The 18,010-nt window shown below is 56.4% G+C and overlaps 2 protein-coding genes across 4 annotated transcripts in view; both read left to right on the top strand.

Annotated features, from left to right (window-relative positions):
- Positions 1–3,038, top strand: part of TIA1 (TIA1 cytotoxic granule associated RNA binding protein) — a 28,088-nt gene extending 25,050 nt beyond the window's left edge. For all 3 annotated transcript variants that reach the window (XM_053966665.1, XM_053966663.1, XM_053966664.1), the window contains exons 11-12: positions 2,021–2,160; positions 2,927–3,038. In XM_053966665.1, the coding sequence (XP_053822640.1) occupies positions 2,021–2,160; positions 2,927–3,038 (252 nt within the window). The remainder of the gene's footprint in view (positions 1–2,020; positions 2,161–2,926) is intronic.
- Positions 3,039–5,082: 2,044 nt separating this feature from the next.
- The window catches only part of C28H2orf42 (chromosome 28 C2orf42 homolog), a 14,351-nt gene continuing 1,423 nt past the window's right edge, over positions 5,083–18,010 (top strand). Inside the window, exons 1-8 of the mRNA XM_053966278.1 lie at positions 5,083–5,206; positions 8,187–8,995; positions 9,853–9,963; positions 11,553–11,687; positions 13,573–13,677; positions 15,269–15,376; positions 16,869–16,969; positions 17,049–17,298. Coding sequence (XP_053822253.1) covers positions 5,181–5,206; positions 8,187–8,995; positions 9,853–9,963; positions 11,553–11,687; positions 13,573–13,677; positions 15,269–15,376; positions 16,869–16,969; positions 17,049–17,298 — 1,645 coding nt within the window. The 5' untranslated portion in view covers positions 5,083–5,180. The remainder of the gene's footprint in view (positions 5,207–8,186; positions 8,996–9,852; positions 9,964–11,552; positions 11,688–13,572; positions 13,678–15,268; positions 15,377–16,868; positions 16,970–17,048; positions 17,299–18,010) is intronic.

The raw sequence follows: 18,010 nt of genomic DNA, 5'->3' as shown, positions 1-18,010 counted from the left end.
GATGGATGGATGGATGGATGGATGGATGGATGGATGGATGGATGGATGATGGATGATGGATGATGGATGGATGGATGATGGATGGATGGATGGATGGATGATGGATGGATGGATGGATGATGGATGGATGGATGGATGGATGGATGGATGGATGGATGGATGGATGGATGATGGATGGATGATGGATGGATGATGGATGATGGATGGATAATGGATGGATGGATGATGGATGGATGGATGATGGATGGATGGATGGATGATGGATGGATGGATGATGGATGGATGGATGATGGATGGATGGATGATGGATGATGGATGGATGATGGATGGATGGATGGATGATGGATGGATGATGGATGATGGATGGATGATGGATGGATGGATGGATGATGGATGGATGGATGGATGGATGGATGGATGGATGATGGATGGATGGATGATGGATGGATGGATGATGGATGGATGATGGATGGATGGATGGATGGATGGATGGATGGATGGATGATGGATGGATGATGGATGGATGGATGGATGATGGATGGATGGATGATGGATGGATGGATGGATGATGGATGGATGATGGATGGATGGATGGATGGATGGATGGATGGATGATGGATGGATGATGGATGATGGATGGATGATGGATGGATCCATGGATGATGGATGTATGATGGATGATGGATGGATGGATGGATGGATGGATGGATGATGGATGGATGGATGGATGGATGATGGATGGATGGATGGATGATGGATGATGGATGGATGGATGATGGATGGATGGATGATGGATGGATGGATGGATGGATGGATGGATGATGGATGGATGGATGGATGATGGATGGATGGATGATGGATGGATGGATGATGGATGGATGATGGATGGATGGATGGATGATGGATGTATGATGGATGATGGATGGATCCATGGATGATGGATGGATGATGGATGATGGATGGATGGATGATGGATGGATGATGGATGGATGATGGATGGATGGATGGATGGATGGATGGATGATGGATGGATGGATGATGGATGGATGGATGATGGATGGATAATGGATGGATGGATGATGGATGGATGATGGATGGATGGATGATGGATGGATGGATGATGGATGGATGATGGATGGATGGATGATGGATGATGGATGGATGGATGGATGGATGGATGGATGATGGATGGATGGATGATGGATGGATGATGGATGGATGATGGATGGATGGATGATGGATGGATGATGGATGGATGATGGATGGATGGATGATGGATGGATGATGGATGGATGATGGATGGATGGATGGATGGATGGATGGATGATGGATGATGGATGATGGATGGATGGATGGATGGATGATGGATGGATGGATGGATGGATGGATGATGGATGATGGATGATGGATGGATGGATGGATGGATGGATGATGGATGGATGGATGATGGATGGATGGATGATGGATGGATGGATGGATGATGGATGGATGGATGGATGGATGGATGGATGGATGGATGGATGGATGGATGATGGATGGATGATGGATGGATGGATGATGGATGGATGGATGATGATGGATGGATGATGGATGGATGGATGGATGGATGATGGATGGATGGATGGATGATGGATGGATGATGGATGGATGGATGGATGATGGATGGGTGGATGGATGATGGATGTATGATGGATGATGGATGGATCCATGGATGATGGATGGATGATGGATGGATCCATGGATGATGGATGATGGATGGATGGATGGATGATGGATGGATCCATGGATGATGGATGGGGATGGATCCATGTATGATGGATGATGGATGGATCCATGGATGATGGATGGATCCATGGATGATGGATGGATGGATGGGTGGATGGATGGATGATGGATGGATCCATGGATGGATGGATGGGTGGATGGATGGATGATGGATGGATCCATGGATGATGGATGAATGGTGGATCCATGGATGCATTCCCACATTCCCTGACTCGTTTCCCCCGTGTGTCCCCAGGGCCAGCTGAGCTACGCGCCGCCCTACGGGCAGTGGGCTCAGTGGTACGGCGGTGCCCAGCTGGGCCAGTACGTGCCCAACGGCTGGCAGGTGCCCGCCTACGGCGTGTACGGCCAGGCCTGGAACCAGCAGGGCTTCGGGTGAGTCCTGAGCGCTTTCATCCCCATTTTATCCCTTTGGGAAGGGAGTTTTGCACCTCGGATCCACAGCGGGGTGGGGACATCCCAGCAGGGTTTTGAGTGACTCCAGAGCATTTATACCCCAATTTTTATCCCTTTTGGGAAGTGATTTTTGCACCTCAGATCCACAGCACGGTAAGGACATCCCAGCAGGGTTTTGGGTGACCCCAGAGCCATTTTTACCCCAATTTTCCCCCATTTCAGAAGGGATTTTTGCACCTCAGATCCACAGTGAGGTAGGGAAATCCCAGCAGGGCTTTGGGTGACCCCCAGAGCCGTTTTTACCCCAATTTTTATCCCTTTTGGGAAGGGATTTTTGCACCTCAGATCCACAGTGAGGTAGGGAAATCCCAGCAGGGTTTTGAGTGACTCCAGAGCATTTATACCCCAATTTTTATCCCTTTTGGGAAGTGATTTTTGCACCTCAGATCCACAGCACGGTAAGGACATCCCAGCAGGGTTTTGGGTGACTCCAGAGCCATTTTTACCCCAATTTTCATCCCTTTTGGGAAGGGATTTTTGCACCTCAGATCCACAGTCAGGTAAGCACATCCCAGCAGAGCTTTGAATGACCCCAGAGCCGTTTTTACCCCATTTTTCCCCCTTTTTTCCCCGTTTTGGAAGGGATTTTTGCCCTCTCACCCCCCCAAATCCCCACAACCCCTCTCCCCACAACGCCCAGTGCTCCTTTAGCATTCCCTCACGGATTCTGTTTGCTCCCCACCAGGCAGAGCCCGTCGGCAGCGCCGTGGCTGAGCCCTGCCTACGGCGTGCAGGGCCAGAACGGCGCCGTGCTGCCCGCCCAGCCCGGCTTCCGCGTGGCCTTCGAGACCCCCTGAGCCCCCCGGAGCCCCCCGGAGCCCCCCCCGGGGCTGGGGCAGCACCAGCTCCTTGTGTGCTTTTCTTCCTTTTTTCCCCTTTTTTTTATTTTTTTTGCTATTTTTTTTAAATTTTTTTTCCTTTTTTTTGCTTTTTTTTTTTTGCCTTTTTTATTTTTTTGCTTTTTTTGCTTTTTTAATTGCCTTTTTTTGGTTTTTTTTTGCTTTTTTTGCCTTTTTTTTCCTTTTATTTTCCTTTTTTTTGCCTTTTTTTTGTCTTTTTTTTCCTTTTTTTTGCTTTTATTTTCCTTTTTTTTGCCTTTTTTCCTTTTTATTCTTTTTTTTTCCTTTTTTTGCTTTTATTTTCCTTTTTTTTTGCTTTTGTTTGCTTTTTTTTTGCTTTTATTTTCCTTTTTTTGCCTTTTTTAGCTTTTTTTTGCCTTTTTTTGCCTTTTTTTGCTTTTTTTTGCCTTTTTCGGTTTTTTTATTTGCTTTTTTTTACCTTTTTTTGCTTTTATTTTCCTTTCTTTCTGCCTTTTTTTGCTTTTATTTTCTTTTTTTTTTGCCTTTTTTTTGCTTTTTTTTACCTTTTCTTGCTTTTTTTTGCCTTTTTTGGTTTTTTTTATTTGCTTTTTTTTACCTTTTTTTGCTTTTATTTTCCTTTCTTTTTGCCTTTTTTTTGCTTTTATTTGCCTTTCTTTTTTTTTGCTTGTTTTTTGCTTTCTTTCCCTTTCTTTTTAGTTTGTTTTGTTTCTTTTGCTTTTTTGAGGTTTTTTTATGCTTTTTTTACATTTTTTTGCTTTTATTTTCCTTTTTTTTGCCTTTTTTTTTATTATTTTCCTTTCTTTTTGCCTCTTTTTTGCTTTTATTTGCCTTTTTTTTTGCTTTCTTTCCCTTTCTTTTTCCTTTTTTTTTTTTTTTTTTGTTTTCTATTTTTAGTTTTTTTTTCTTTTTTTTTCCTGTTTTTTTCGCTTCTTTTCTTCTTTTTTTTTTTTTGTTTTTTTTGTGTTTTTTTTGGACGTGTTTTCCTACAAACACAAATTGCAGGGACTTGGCTGCCTCAGCTGAGAATCGAGGCAGGAATTGCACAAAGTCATCCTTGGGGAGGGGGGGTTTATTTGGGTTTTTTGGGGAGGTTTTTTAATGATTTTATGATTTTTTTTTCCGAGGGTTTTTCCCTCAGAAAAAGCAGAAAGAGCTGGGGAAAAATAATAAAAAAAAAAAAATTAAAAAAAAAATAAAAAAGGGACTCAAAAGTGCCCAAGTGTCCCCACGTGAGCCAAGATTCCCACCCTGGAACAGCAAAATTCCTCTTGCTAAAACGTGACAAATCCCTCCAGGGCCGGTTTTGGGGTTTTTTAAACGTTTTTTTACTGATTTCTACATTTTCCTGTACTGGTTCTGTAAAATATGAAGAGCAAATTGAAGAATTTTTGCACAAGCCTCGGCCACTTTTGTACTTTTTCCTTATTTAAAGGTAGGACACGGAGTCTTTTGATGTGATTTATGCCTCAAATCTTTTTTTTTAATTTTTTTTGTGGGTGTGAAGTTTTTAATCCCGTTGTGTAAAATCCCCTCAGCAGCCCAGGTGTGTTTTCACAAGGGAGTGAAGGTGAGAAAAGCTCCCAAACCTGATCTGTCAGAGGCCAAAAAAAACCGCCCTTTTTTATCCTACCTCTCGCCCAGCCTTTAAAAAAAAAAAAAAAAAACGCAAAAAAAAAAAAAAAAACTCACAGAAAAATGGAAAAAAAACACGAAAAGCTTTTTTAAAAAAAAAAAAAAAATGGAAAAAACTGAGCTGCTTGTGTGCTGTGTTTTGTCAGGTGGTTGGGAGGGGTGAGTGGATGTAGCTGCTGGGATTTGGGCGGGGAATGAGTGGAATTTGGGGGGAAAAGCGAAATTTTGGGAGAAAAAAAAAAGGGAAATTGAGGCAATCTCGCCGCGGGGGCTGATGGGAGTTGTAGTCCAAGTGTTGCCGGTTCGGCACCGTATTGGACTACAACTCCCAGCAGCCCCCGCGGTGCAGCACGTGGTGCCAGCGGGCCAATAGGAGCGCGGCGGTGGCGGAAGTGGAGCCCCTCTGACGGCGCTGCCGGCGGCGGTAACGGGGCCCGGGCACCGGGGCGGGCCCGGCGGCGGAGCTGACGTCACGGGCCGCGAGGGATGCTGGGAAACCCCGGGAGACACCGGTGAGGGGGGGGGCGAGAGCCCGGGGCTGGCCGTGAGGGGAGAGAGAGCCCCGGGGTGGCCGTGAGGGGAGAGAGACCCCCGGGGGAGGGGAGAGAGCCCCGGTGAGGGGAGAGAGACCCCCGGGTGAGGGGAGAGAGAGCCCCGGGGCTGGCCGTGAGGGGAGAGAGTCCCAGGACTGGCCGTGAGGGGAGAGAGAGCCCCGGGTGATGAGAGAGAGCCCCGGGGTGGCCGTGAGGGGAGAGAGACCCCCGGGTGAGGGGAGAGAGAGCCCCGGGTGAGGGGAGAGAGAGCCCCGGGTGAGGGGAGAGAGAGCCCCGGGTGAGGGGAGAGAGAGCCCCGGGTGAGGGGAGAGAGCCCCGGGTGAGGGGAGAGAGAGCCCCGGGGTGGCCGTGAGGGGAGAGAGACCCCCGGGTGAGGGGAGAGAGCCCCGGTGAGGGGAGAGAGCCCCGGTGAGGGGAGAGAGAGCCCCGGGGCTGACCGTGAGGGGAGAGAGTCCCAGGACTGGCCGTGAGGGGAGAGAGCCCCGGGTGAGGGGAGAGAGAGCCCCGGGTGAGGGGAGAGAGCCCCGGGTGAGGGGAGAGAGCCCCGGGTGAGGGGAGAGAGAGCCCCGGGGCTGACCGTGAGGGGGACATAGGGACCGGGACGGGACCTGGTGGGGATAAAAGGGCTGGTGGGGACCGCAGGGGACAGGAGGTGACACGGGAGGGTGGCACTGAGATCCCTCTGAGGGCACACGGTGCCCGGGTGGCACTGAGATCCCCTGAGGGCACACAGAGCTGGGTGGCACTGAGATCCCTTGAGGGCACACAGAGCTGGGTGGCACTGAGATCACTCTGAGGGCACACGGTGCCCGGGTGGCACTGAGATCCCCTGAGGGCACACGGAGCTGGGTGGCACTGAGATCACTCTGAGGGCACACAGAGCTGGGTGGCACTGAGATCACTCTGAGGGCACACAGTGCCCGGGTGGCACCGAGATCACTCTGAGGGCACACGGAGCTGGGTGGCACTGAGATCACTCTGAGGGCACACAGTGCCCGGGTGGCACCGAGATCACTCTGAGGGCACACAGAGCTGGGTGGCACTGAGATCACTCTGAGGGCACACAGTGCCCGGGTGGCACCGAGATCACTCTGAGGGCACACAGAGCTGGGTGGCACTGAGATCACTCTGAGGGCACACAGAGCTGGGTGGCACTGAGATCACTCTGAGGGCACACAGAGCTGGGTGGCACTGAGATCACTCTGAGGGCACACAGTGCCCGGGTGGCACTGAGATCACTCTGAGGGCACACAGAGCTGGGTGGCACTGAGATCCCCTGAGGGCACACGGAGCTGGGTGGCACTGAGATCACTCTGAGGGCACACAGAGCTGGGTGGCACTGAGATCACTCTGAGGGCACACAGTGCCCGGGTGGCACTCCCAGCTCCTGTGGCCTCTCACTCCCTGCCCGGGGTGCCCCAGAAGGTCCTGGGCAGGGTTTGGTGGCATCTCCAGGAGGAGCAGAGGGTCACACTGGCACAGGGGGCGTGTGGCAGCGCTGAAGTCGCTGTCCTGGGCACTCAGAGTGGCACAGGGTGCCAGTGTGGGCATCCTGGAGGGAATTGCCCCATTCCTGCCCCGGTTCTGCCCACGATGCCTCTTCCCTGGGGATGGACAGGTGCTGGCATGGTGGCACAAGGACCAGGCAGGGTGACCCTTAGGGTGGCACAGGGACTGCCAGGATGGCACAGGGACTGTCAAGGTCGCACAGGGACTGTCAGGATGGCACAGGGACTCTCAGGGTGACCATTGGGGTGGCACAGAGATTGCTGGGGTGGCACAGGGACTGGTGGGGTGGCACAGGGACCGCCAGGGTGACCATTGGGCTGTCACACGGACTCTCAGGGTGACCATTGGGGTGGCACAGAGATTGCTGGGGTGGCACAGGGACTGGTGGGGTGGCACAGGGACCGCCAGGGTGACCATTGGGCTGTCACACGGACTCTCAGGGTGACCATTGGGGTGGCACAGGGACTGCTGGGGTGGCACAGGGACTGGTGGGGTGGCACAGGGACCGCCAGGGTGACCATTGGGCTGTCACACGGACTCTCAGGGTGACCATTGGGTGGCACAGGGACCATTGGGGTGGCACAGGGACTGCCAGGGTGGCACAGGGTCTCTCAGGGTGACCATTGGGGTGGCACAGCCTGTCAGGGTTACCATTGGGGTGGCACTGGGACTGCTGGGGTGGCACAGGGACCGCCAGGGTGGCACAGGGACTGCTGGGGTGGCACAGGGACTGCTGGGGTGGCACAGGGACTCTCAGGGTGACCATTGGGGTGGCACAGCCTGTCAGGGTTACCATTGGGGTGGCACAGGGACTGCTGGGGTGGCACAGGGACCGCCAGGGTGGCACAGGGACTGCTGGGGTGGCACAGGGACTGCTGGGGTGGCACAGGGACTCTCAGGGTGACCATTGGGGTGGCACAGGGACAGCTGGGGTGGCACAGGGACTCTCAGGGTGACCATTGGGGTCACACAGGGACTGCTGGGGTGGCACAGGGACTGCCAGGGTGGCACAGGGACTCTCAGGGTGACCATTGGAGTCACACAGGGACCGCCAGGGTGGCACAGGGTCTCTCAGGGTGACCATTGGGGTGGCACAGCCTGTCAGGGTTACCATTGGGGTGGCACTGGGACTGCTGGGGTGGCACAGGGACCGCCAGGGTGGCACAGGGACTGCTGGGGTGGCACAGGGACCGCCAGGGTGGCACAGGGACCGCCAGGGTGGCACAGGGACTGCCGGGGTGGCACAGGGACTGCTGGGGTGGCACAGGGACTGCCAGGGTGGCACAGGGACTGCTGGGGTGGCACAGGGACTGCTGGGGTGGCACAGGGACCGCCAGGGTGGCACAGGGACTGCCGGGGTGACACAGGTACCGCCAGGGTGACCCCCGGGCCGTGACCACCCTGTGACCCCCGCCCTCTCCGTGCCCAGCTCCATGGATCCGTGCCCGAGCAGGCCCAAAGCCCCGTCCTTCCTGTCCGACCTGGGCAAGGCCACCCTGCGGGGCATCCGCAGGTGCCCGCGCTGCGGCACCTACAACGGCACGCGGGGGCTCAGCTGCAAGAACAAGACGTGCGGCGCCGTGTTCCGGGCGGGCGCGCGGCGCCAGCCCGGCGCCGAGGCCGTGCGGCTGCTGGGCGGCTCGCGCGGCCAGCTCTACTCGGTGCGCCAGCGCCACCGGCGCTGCTTCGTGGAGCTGGGCGTCTCCGAGACGGCCATCCAGACCCCCGAGGGCACCCTGATCACCCAGCTGAGCTCGGGGCGCTGCCACGCGCCCGCCTGCGCCAAGGCGGCGGCCGACGGGCAGTGCCAGCACCTGAAGCTGGCGCTGGGCTGCCAGGCCGAGGCCACGCCGCTGCCGCTCAAGAGCTCGGTGCTGGGCGCCGTGCAGGCTCCCGCCGAGGCCAAGCAGAGCCTGTGGGAGCTGGCCACCGAGCCCACGGGGCCGCTGGTGCAGAGGGTCACCAAGAGCGTGCTGGTGGTCAAGTGCAAGGCCAGCCAGAGGCACAGCCTGGGCTACCTGCACGCCAGCTTCGGCCAGCGGCGCTTCTCCTGCGCCTGCCGCGCGCCCGGGCACGGCCGCGCCGAGCCGGACGAGGAGGAGGAGGAGGAGGAGGAGGAGGAAGAGGAAGAGTCGCCCCCCGAGCGCTGCATCCACTTCCTGGCCTGCATCTGCGCCTTCGCCAGCGACGAGAGCCTGGCCCAGGAGTTCTCCGAGTTCCTGGCCTCCGACGGCAGCGGTGGGAGCGCGCAGGGACCCGAACGCCTGCCTGGGCTCTCCCGGGGGGAGTTCCGTGGGGAATTCCACGGGGGTTGGGTTTGTGTGTGCCCCGTCCCGCTGTGGGCACGGGGCTCCGTGGGGAGCGGGTCCTGCCTCTGTGGGAGCAGAGTGGGGGCTCCACGGGGGGCTGGGGGGCAGATCCCGCTTTTCCAGGGCTGGGAACTCTGAACCCCTTCCCACAGCAGCCTCTGGGGTTCATTCCCCTAAACCCTCCCAAGCAGGAATCTCGGGCTCGTTCCCCAAAATCCCACAGCAGGAACATCTGGGGTTCATTCCCCCAAATCCCACAGCAGGAACATCTGGGCTTCATTCCCCCAAATCCCACAGCAGGAACATCTGGGCTTCATTCCCCCAAATCCCACAGCAGGAACATCTGGGCTTCATTCCCCTAAATCCCACAGCACAAATCTCTGGGCTTCATTCCCCCAAATCCCACAGCAGGAACATCTGGGCTTCATTCCCCCAAATCCCACAGCAGGAATCTCTGGGGTTCATTCCCCTAAATCCCACAGCAGGAATCTCTGGGCTTCATTCCCCCAAATCCCACAGCAGGAATCTCTGGGGTTCATTCCCCCAAATCCCACAGCAGGAATCTCCTGGGTTCACCCCATTAAGGAGCTTCTGCACCCCAAAAGCTGCACCCCAATAACCCCAGACAGACCAAGGTGCAAACCACAATGGGAGCGGGATGAAACCCCCCCCTCCCCTCCAGAGGAGCCTCCTGGGAGGGTGGGGGGTTCTTTGGGGTTCTGGGGGTCCCCGTGTCCCTGTGGCTGGTGGCTGGGATGTTTTTAGGGACAGACCTTGTGTCCCCAGGTCTGAAGGGGACGCTGATCCCGCAGCTGCTCCGTGGCCCCGGCTCCGCGGCGCGGGCTCGGGGGGCGGCTGCCGCCAAGGCCAAGAGGAGGAGAAAGGACCTGGGGCCAGGTGAGTGTCCCTGGGGAGAGCTGTGGGGTGCTGGGGCTGAAATCCCCCCAGGGCAGCTCCGAGGGGTCACATCCAGCTGTGGAGCAGCTCCGAGGGGTCACATCCAGCTGTGGAGCAGCTCCGTGGGGTCACATCCAGCTGTGGAGCAGCTCCGTGGGGTCACATCCAGCTGTGGAGCAGCTCCAAGGGGTCACATCCAGCTGTGGAGCAGCTCCGAGGGGTCAGATCCAGCTGTGGAGCAGCTCCGAGGGGCCACATCCAGCTGTGGAGCAGCTCCGAGGGGTCACGTCCAGCTGTGGAGCAGCTCCGTGGGGTCACATCCAGCTGTGGAGCAGCTCCGTGGGGTCACATCCAGCTGTGGAGCAGCTCCGTGGGGTCGGATCCAGCTGTGGAACCTCTGGAGCAGCTCCGAGGGGTCGGATCCAGCTGTGGAACCTCTGGAGCAGCTCCAGGCGTTAGGAGCTCCCCTGGCCCAGCCCCGTGGGGGTCTCTGGTGGGGGTGTGGGGGTGCAGGCCCGGAGGAGGGTGGTGACAGCGGGTGACAGTGGGTGACGGTGACAGCAGGTGACAGCGGGTGACAGTGGGTGACAGCGGGTGACAGTGGGTGACAGTGGGTGACAGTGGGTGACAGTGGGTGACAGCGGGTGACAGCAGGTGACAGCGGGTGACAGCAGGTGACAGCGGGTGACAGCGGGTGACAGCGGGTGACAGTGGGTGGCAGCGGGTGACAGCAGGTGACAGCGGGTGACAGCGGGTGACAGTGGGTGACGGTGACAGCGGGTGACAGCGGGTGACAGTGGGTGACAGTGGGTGACGGTGACAGCAGGTGACAGCGGGTGGCAGCGGGTGACAGTGGGTGGCAGCAGGTTACAGCGGGTGACAGCGGGTGACAGTGGGTGACAGCGGGTGACAGTGGGTGACAGCGGGTGGCAGCGGGTGACAGTGGGTGGCAGCAGGTTACAGCGGGTGACAGCGGGTGACGGTGACAGCGGGTGACAGTGGGTGGCAGCGGGTGACGGTGACAGCGGGTGACAGCAGGTGACGGTGACAGCGGGTGACAGCAGGTGACAGCGGGTGGCAGTGGGTGACAGCAGGTTACAGCGGGTGACAGCAGGTTACAGCGGGTGACAGCGGGTGACAGCGGGTGACAGCGGGTGGCAGCGGGTGACAGCGGGTGACAGCGGGTGACGGTGACAGTGGGTGACAGCAGGTGACAGCGGGTGACAGTGGGTGACAGCGGGTGACAGCAGGTTACAGCGGGTGACAGCGGGTGACAGCGGGTGACAGTGGGTGACAGCGGGTGACAGCGGGTGGCAGTGGGTGACAGCGGGTGACAGCGGGTGACAGTGGGTGACAGCGGGTGACAGCGGGTGACAGCGGGTGACAGTGGGTGACAGCAGGTTACAGCGGGTGACAGCGGGTGACAGCGGGTGACAGTGGGTGACAGCGGGTGACAGCGGGTGACAGCGGGTGACAGCAGGTGACAGCGGGTGGCAGTGGGTGACAGCAGGTTACAGCGGGTGACAGCAGGTTACAGCAGGTTACAGCGGGTGACAGCGGGTGACAGCGGGTGACAATCCCTCCCTCAGGCCCACAGGTGCCCGGGCCCCTGCTGGCTCCAGACCCGGCTCATCCCGGCCCCAGGAGGAGCAGCCTGAGGAAGCTGCCGGTCGTCTCCTCCTCACCCTCCTCCTCCTCCTCCTCCTCCTCGCTGAAGAGACACGGTGAGCCCTGGGGCACCGCCCGCTCCGGGTGTGCGCGGCTTGATGGGGATTTTGGGAAGGAGTTCCTGGTTTGAGGGTGGGGACAGGCTGGGATGGAATTCCCAGAGCTCTGGGATCCCTGGAAGTGTCCAAGGCCAGGCTGGAACCACCTGGGACAGTGGGAGGTGCCCCAGGGTGGGACTGGGTGGGCTTTGGGGTCCCTCCAACCCAAAGCATTCCGTGGTTCCTTGTGGAGATCTGGGTGGGATTTTGGTAAGAAATACTGGGTGAAGAAGGGCTGGGATGGAATTCCCAGAGCAGCTGTGGCTGCCCCTGGATCCCTGGAAGTGCCCAAGGCCAGGCTGGAGCCACCTGGGACAGTGTCCCAGGGTGGGACTGGATGGGCTTTGAAGTCCCTTCCAACCCAAACTCGTCCAGGATTCCACGTGCAGATTTAGATTGGATTTGGGGAAAAAAATACTGGATGTCCCTGGAGGTGTTCCAGGCTGGTCTTGTGGAAGATGTCCCTGGTGGGACAGGATGAGCTGTAAGGTCCCTTCCAACCCAAAGCACTCCCAGATTCCATGAGTTATTTCTGTTGGGATTCTGTGGGATGTTTGGGAGAGGAAAGGTCTCTCCAGCACCCTGAAATCCCGTGGGTTTCCCCACATCCCTGGGGAAAAACCTTCTCTCCACGCTGGCATCGTCCTGTGCCAGGGCAGCCGCCTTTGCTTGGTGCTTTGCCCCCTCCTGCCTGGAAATTGGCACAAAACCCTCATTTTCCTGCTTTTTCCCCAGCACAGAGCTCACCCTCCCCACCCCAGAGCCCTGGGGGTGAGGTGTGGGACACGGTGACATTGCAGTGTCCCTTCCCTGGCTGGGCAGTGTCACAGAGCCCTGGGGATGAGGTTTGGGTGACATTCCCGTGTCCCTTCCCTGGCAGTGTCACAGAGCCCTGGGGATGAGGTTTGGGTGACATTGCAGTGTCCCTTCCCTGGCAGTGTCACAGAGCCCTGGGGATGAGGTTTGGGTGACATTCCCGTGTCCCTTCCCTGGCAGTGTCACAGGGCCCTGGGGATGAGGTTTGGGTGACATTGCAGTGTCCCTTCCCTGGCAGTGTCACAGGGCCCTGGGGATGAGGTTTGGGTGACATTGCAGTGTCCCTTCCCTGGCAGTGTCACAGGGCCCTGGGGATGAGGTTTGGGTGACATTGCAGTGTCCCTTCCCTGGCAGTGTCACAGGGCCCTGGGGATGAGGTTTGGGTGACATTGCAGTGTCCCTTCCCTGGCTGGGCAGTGTCACAGAGCCCTGGGGATGAGGTTTGGGTGACATTGCAGTGTCCCTTCCCTGGCTGGGCAGTGTCACAGAGCCCTGGGGATGAGGTTTGGGTGACATTCCCGTGTCCCTTCCCTGGCAGTGTCACAGAGCCCTGGGGATGAGGTTTGGGTGACATTCCCGTGTCCCTTCCCTGGCAGTGTCACAGGGCCCTGGGGATGAGGTTTGGGTGACATTGCAGTGTCCCTTCCCTGGCAGTGTCACAGAGCCCTGGGGATGAGGTTTGGGTGACATTCCCGTGTCCCTTCCCTGGCTGGGCAGTGTCACAGAGCCCTGGGGATGAGGTTTGGGTGACATTGCAGTGTCCCTTCCCTGGCTGGGCAGTGTCACAGGGCCCTGGGGATGAGGTTTGGGTGACATTGCAGTGTCCCTTCCCTGGCTGGGCAGTGTCACAGAGCCCTGGGGATGAGGTTTGGGTGACATTCCCGTGTCCCTTCCCTGGCTGGGCAGTGTCACAGAGCCCTGGGGATGAGGTTTGGGTGACATTCCCATGTCCCTTCCCTGGCAGTGTCACAGAGCCCTGGGGATGAGGTTTGGGTGACATTCCCGTGTCCTTTCCCTGTCCCCTCAGGCTGTCACCAGGTGCTGGACGAGTCCCAGGTGTCCCTGTCCTTCCAGGAGTGGCTGGGCAGTGTCACGGAGCGCATCCACCAGACCATGCACTACCAGTTTGAGGGTGAGTGTCCGCCCGCAGGACGTGGATTTTTTTTGGGAAGTTTTTTGGGGATTGCTCTGGGTCACATCGAGGGCACGGGGGGGGTTCTGTCCCTCCAGCCCGCTCAGGTGAGACCCCACCTGCAGCTCGGAGGTCCCTGGAGGAGACCACGGAGCTGCTCCAAGGGCTGGAGAAGCTCTGGAGCCAGGCTGGGAGAGCTGGGAACGGTCACCTGGAGAAGGGAAATTCCAGAGAAAGCTGGGAATGGTCACCTGGAGAAGGGAAATTCCAGAGAAAGCTGGGAATGTTCACCTGGAGAAGGGAAATTCCAGGAGAGCTGGGAATGTTCTCCTGGAGAAGGGAAATTCCAGGAGAGCTGGGAATGGTCACCTGGAGAAGGGAAATTCCAGGAGAGCTGGGAATGGTCACCTGGAGAAGGGAAATTCCAGGAAAGCTGGGAATGGTCACCTGGAGAAGGGAAATTCCAGGAGAGCTGGGAATGGTCACCTGGAGAAGGGAAATTCCAGGAGAGCTGGGAATGGTCACCTGGAGAAGGGAAATTCCAGGAGAGCTGGGAATGGTCACCTGGAGAAGGGAAATCCAGGAGAGCTGGGAATGGTCAGCTGGAGAAGGGAAGGATTTTGCTGCCATTTAGGGAATGCTGTGTCCCTTTTTGGGATGATTTGGTGCCATTTTGGGAACACTTTTGGTACCATTTTGGGAAGACCTCTGGTGCCTTTTTGGGAACAATTTTGGTCCCTTTTTGGGAACACTTTTAGTACCATTTTGGGAAGACTTCTGGTGCCTTTTTGGGCACACTTTTGGTCCCTTTTCGAGTGCACTTTTGGTGCCATTTTGGGCACACTTTTGGTGCTATTTTGGGCACATTTTTGGGTGCCTTTTTGGGCACACTTTTGGTCCCTTTTTGGGAACATTTTTGGTGCCTTTTTGGGCACACTTTTGATGCCATTTTGGGCACACTTTTGGTGCTATTTTGGACACATTTTTGGTGCCTTTTCGAGTGCACTTTTGGTGCCATTTTGGGAATGCTGTGTCTCTTTTTGGGCACACTTTTGGTGCTATTTTGGGCACATTTTTGGTGCCTTTTTGGGCAGACTTTTGGTGCCATTTGGGGCAGACTTCTGGTGCCATTTTGGGCACACTTTTGGTCCCTTTTTGGGCACACTTTTAGTGCCTTTTTGGACACACTTTTGGTCCCTTTTTGGGCACACTTTTAGTGCCTTTTTGGACACACTTTTGGTGCCATTTTGGGCACACTTTTGGTGCCATTTTGGGCACACTTTTGGTCCCTTTTTGGGCACACTTTTGGTCCCTTTTCGAGTGCACTTTTGGTCCCTTTTCGAGTGCACTTTTGGTCCCTTTTTGGGCACACTTTTGGTCCATTTTGGGAACCCCCTACCCTCACCATCCATGCCACTGTCACCACCCCCTCCCCATTCTCCCAAAGCAGCGACAGGGAGGGGCCCGCCTCCAAATCCCAACCATTTCCCCGGGAATTCAAGCACTGCTGATCCCCTGAGCCACGGGGACGCTTTGGGGTGAGAATTTGGGAGCCCCAGCCCCTCCCCTGAGCCCGCTGTGCCCCTCCCAGGCCGCCCGGAGCCGCTGGTTTTCCACATCCCCCAGTCCTTCTTCGAGGCTCTCCAGCAGCGCATCTCCAGCGGCAGCGGCAAGAAGAGGCTCCCCAACTCCACCACGGGTGAGGAAAAAGGGGGAAAACACCCCAAAACAAAAAGGGAAAACCCTGCTGGGAGCTGAGTTTGGGGCGAGGAGCAGGGTTCCTGGATTTAGTTTTGGGTGCTGGGGAGTGGGAGATGGGAAATGGGAGGGAGGGTGGAAAAATGAAGGGGAAAAGAGTGTGGGGGGGAAAGGGATGGAAAAATAAAGGGGGAAGAAGGATGGAAAAAAAAAAGGGAAAAATAAAGGGGGAAAGAAGGGAAGGGAAATAAAGGGGGAAAGAAGGGAGGAAAAATAAAGAGGGAAAGGAAGGGGGAAAGAAGGGAGGAAAAAATAAAGAGGGAAAGAAAGGGGAAAAGAAGGGAGGAAAAATAAAGAGGGAAAGAAAGGGGGCAAAAAAGGGGGAAAGGAGGGAGGAAAAATAAAGGGGCAAAAAGGGATGGAAGAATAAAGGGGGAAAAATAAAGGGGGAAAAATAAAGGGAAAGAAGGAAAAAAAAGGGGGAAAAAGGGATGGAAAAATAAAGGGGGAAAAATAAAGGGGGTGAAAAAGGGATGGAAAAATAAAGGAGGAAGAAGGATGGAAAAATAAAGGGGGTGAAAAAGGGATGGAAAAATAAAGGGGGAAAGAAAGGGGGGGAAAAGGGGGAAAGAAGGGAGGAAAAATAAAGAGGGAAAGAAAGGGGGAAATAAAGGAGGAAAAATAAAGAGGGAAAGAAAGAGGGGAAAAAGGGGGAAAGAATGGAGGAAAAATAAAGGAGGAAAAAGGGATGGAAAAATAAAGGGGGAAAAATAAAGGGGGGAAGAAGGATGGAAAAATAAAGGGGGAAAAATAAAGGGAAAGAAGAGGGGGAAAATAAAGGGGGGGAAAAGTGGGAAAGGAGGGAGGAAAAATAAAGGGGGAAGAAAATAAAGGGGGAAAGAAGGGGGAAAATAAAGGGGAAAAAAAGGGATGGAAAATAAGTGGGGGGATAAAGGGGGAAAAGATGGGTGGGAAAAAAAAGGGGGGAAATAAGGATGGAAAAATAAAAAGGGAAAAGGGGGATGGAAAAATTGAAGGAGGGGAAAAATAAAGGGGAAAAAAGGGAGGAAAAATAAAGGGGGGGAAAGGGAGGGAAAGAGAGGGGAAAAAAAGGGGAGAGGGAGGGATGAAAAAAATAAAGGGGGGAAAAGAGGGATAAAAAAGAGGGGGAAGGAGGGAAAGGGAAATAAAAAATGGGGAGGAAAGGGGAGAAAATAAAGGGAGGAAGGAGGGGGAAAATAAAGGGAGAAAAGAGGCAAAAAAGGGGGGAAAAGAAGGAAAAAAAAGGAGGGAAAAAGAAGGAAAAAAAGGGAGGGAAAAGAAGGAAAAAAAGGGAGGGAAAAGAAGGAAAAAAAGGGAGGGAAAAGAAGGAAAAAAGGTGGGAAGGAGAGGAAAAATGAAGAAGGTTGATAAAACCAAGAGGGACAATAAAAGAGGGGGGAAGATCAAAGGGGCCGGAGCCCCCCGAGCCCCCCCCCGACCCCTCCCCGCAGCCTTTGTGCGCAGGGACGCGCTGCCCCTGGGCACCTTCTCCAAGTACACCTGGCACATCACCAACGTCCTGCAGGTGAAGCAGATCTTCGACACGCCCGAGGTAAGGCCGGGATCCTCCCCCCCGGGACCCCCCCCCCCCAGCCCCGCGGGGCCGGCCCTGAGCGCTCCCCGGCCCGCAGGTGCCGCTGGAGATCACGCGGAGCTTCGTGCAGAACCGCGACGGCTCCTACGAGCCCTTCCGCAGCCCCCGCGTGGCGGTGGAGAGCCTGCCCGAGGGGCTGGGCCCGCACGAGAAACAGCCCCCGCTGCGGCCCCTGGAGCTGCAGACCTTCCTCAAAGTCGGTGAGGCCCGGGGGGGCTCGGGGGGACCCCAAAAACAGCCCGGGAAAGAGCACAGCATGATCCCAAAACAGCCGGGGGAAGGGCAGGGTGGGACCCCAAAACAGCCCCGGGAATGGGCACAGCATGATCCCAAAACAGCCCCAGAAAGGGCAGGGTGGGACCCCAAAACAGCCCCAGAAAGGGCAGGGTGGGACCCCAAAACAGCCCCGGGAATGGGCACAGCATGATCCCAAAACAGCCCCAGAAAGGGCAGGGTGGGACCCCAAAACAGCCCCAGAAAGGGCAGGGTGGGACCCCAAAACAGCCCCGGGAATGGCAGGGTGGGACCCCAAAACAGCCCCGGGATGGGCATGGTGGGACCCCAAAACAGCCCCGGGAATGGGCACAGCATGATCCCAAAACAGCCCCAGAAAGGGCAGGGTGGGACCCCAAAACAGCCCTGGGAAAGGCAGAGTGGGACCCCAAAACAGCCCCAGAAAGGACACAGCATGATCCCAAAACAGCCCCGGGAAGGGCAGGGTGGGACCCCAAAACAGCCCCGGGAAGGGCAGAGTGGGACCCCAAAACAGCCCCCAGGAGGGGACCCCAAAACAGCCCCGGGAAGGGCACAGCATGATCCCAAAACAGCCCTGGGAAAGGCAGAGTGGGACCCCAAAACAGCGCCCAGAAAGGGCAGGGTGGGACCCCAAAACAGCCCCAGAAAGGGCAGGGTGGGACCCCAAAACAGCCCCGGGAAGGGCAGGGTGGGACCCCAAAACAGCCCCAGAAAGGGCAGGGTGGGACCCCAAAACAGCCCCGG

The sequence above is a fragment of the Vidua chalybeata genome, chromosome 28 (assembly GCF_026979565.1).
Source record: "Vidua chalybeata isolate OUT-0048 chromosome 28, bVidCha1 merged haplotype, whole genome shotgun sequence".
NCBI classification, from domain to species: domain Eukaryota; kingdom Metazoa; phylum Chordata; class Aves; order Passeriformes; family Viduidae; genus Vidua; species Vidua chalybeata.
Note: the sequence above shows the minus strand (reverse complement) of the source record. Positions and strands in the feature narration are given on the sequence as shown.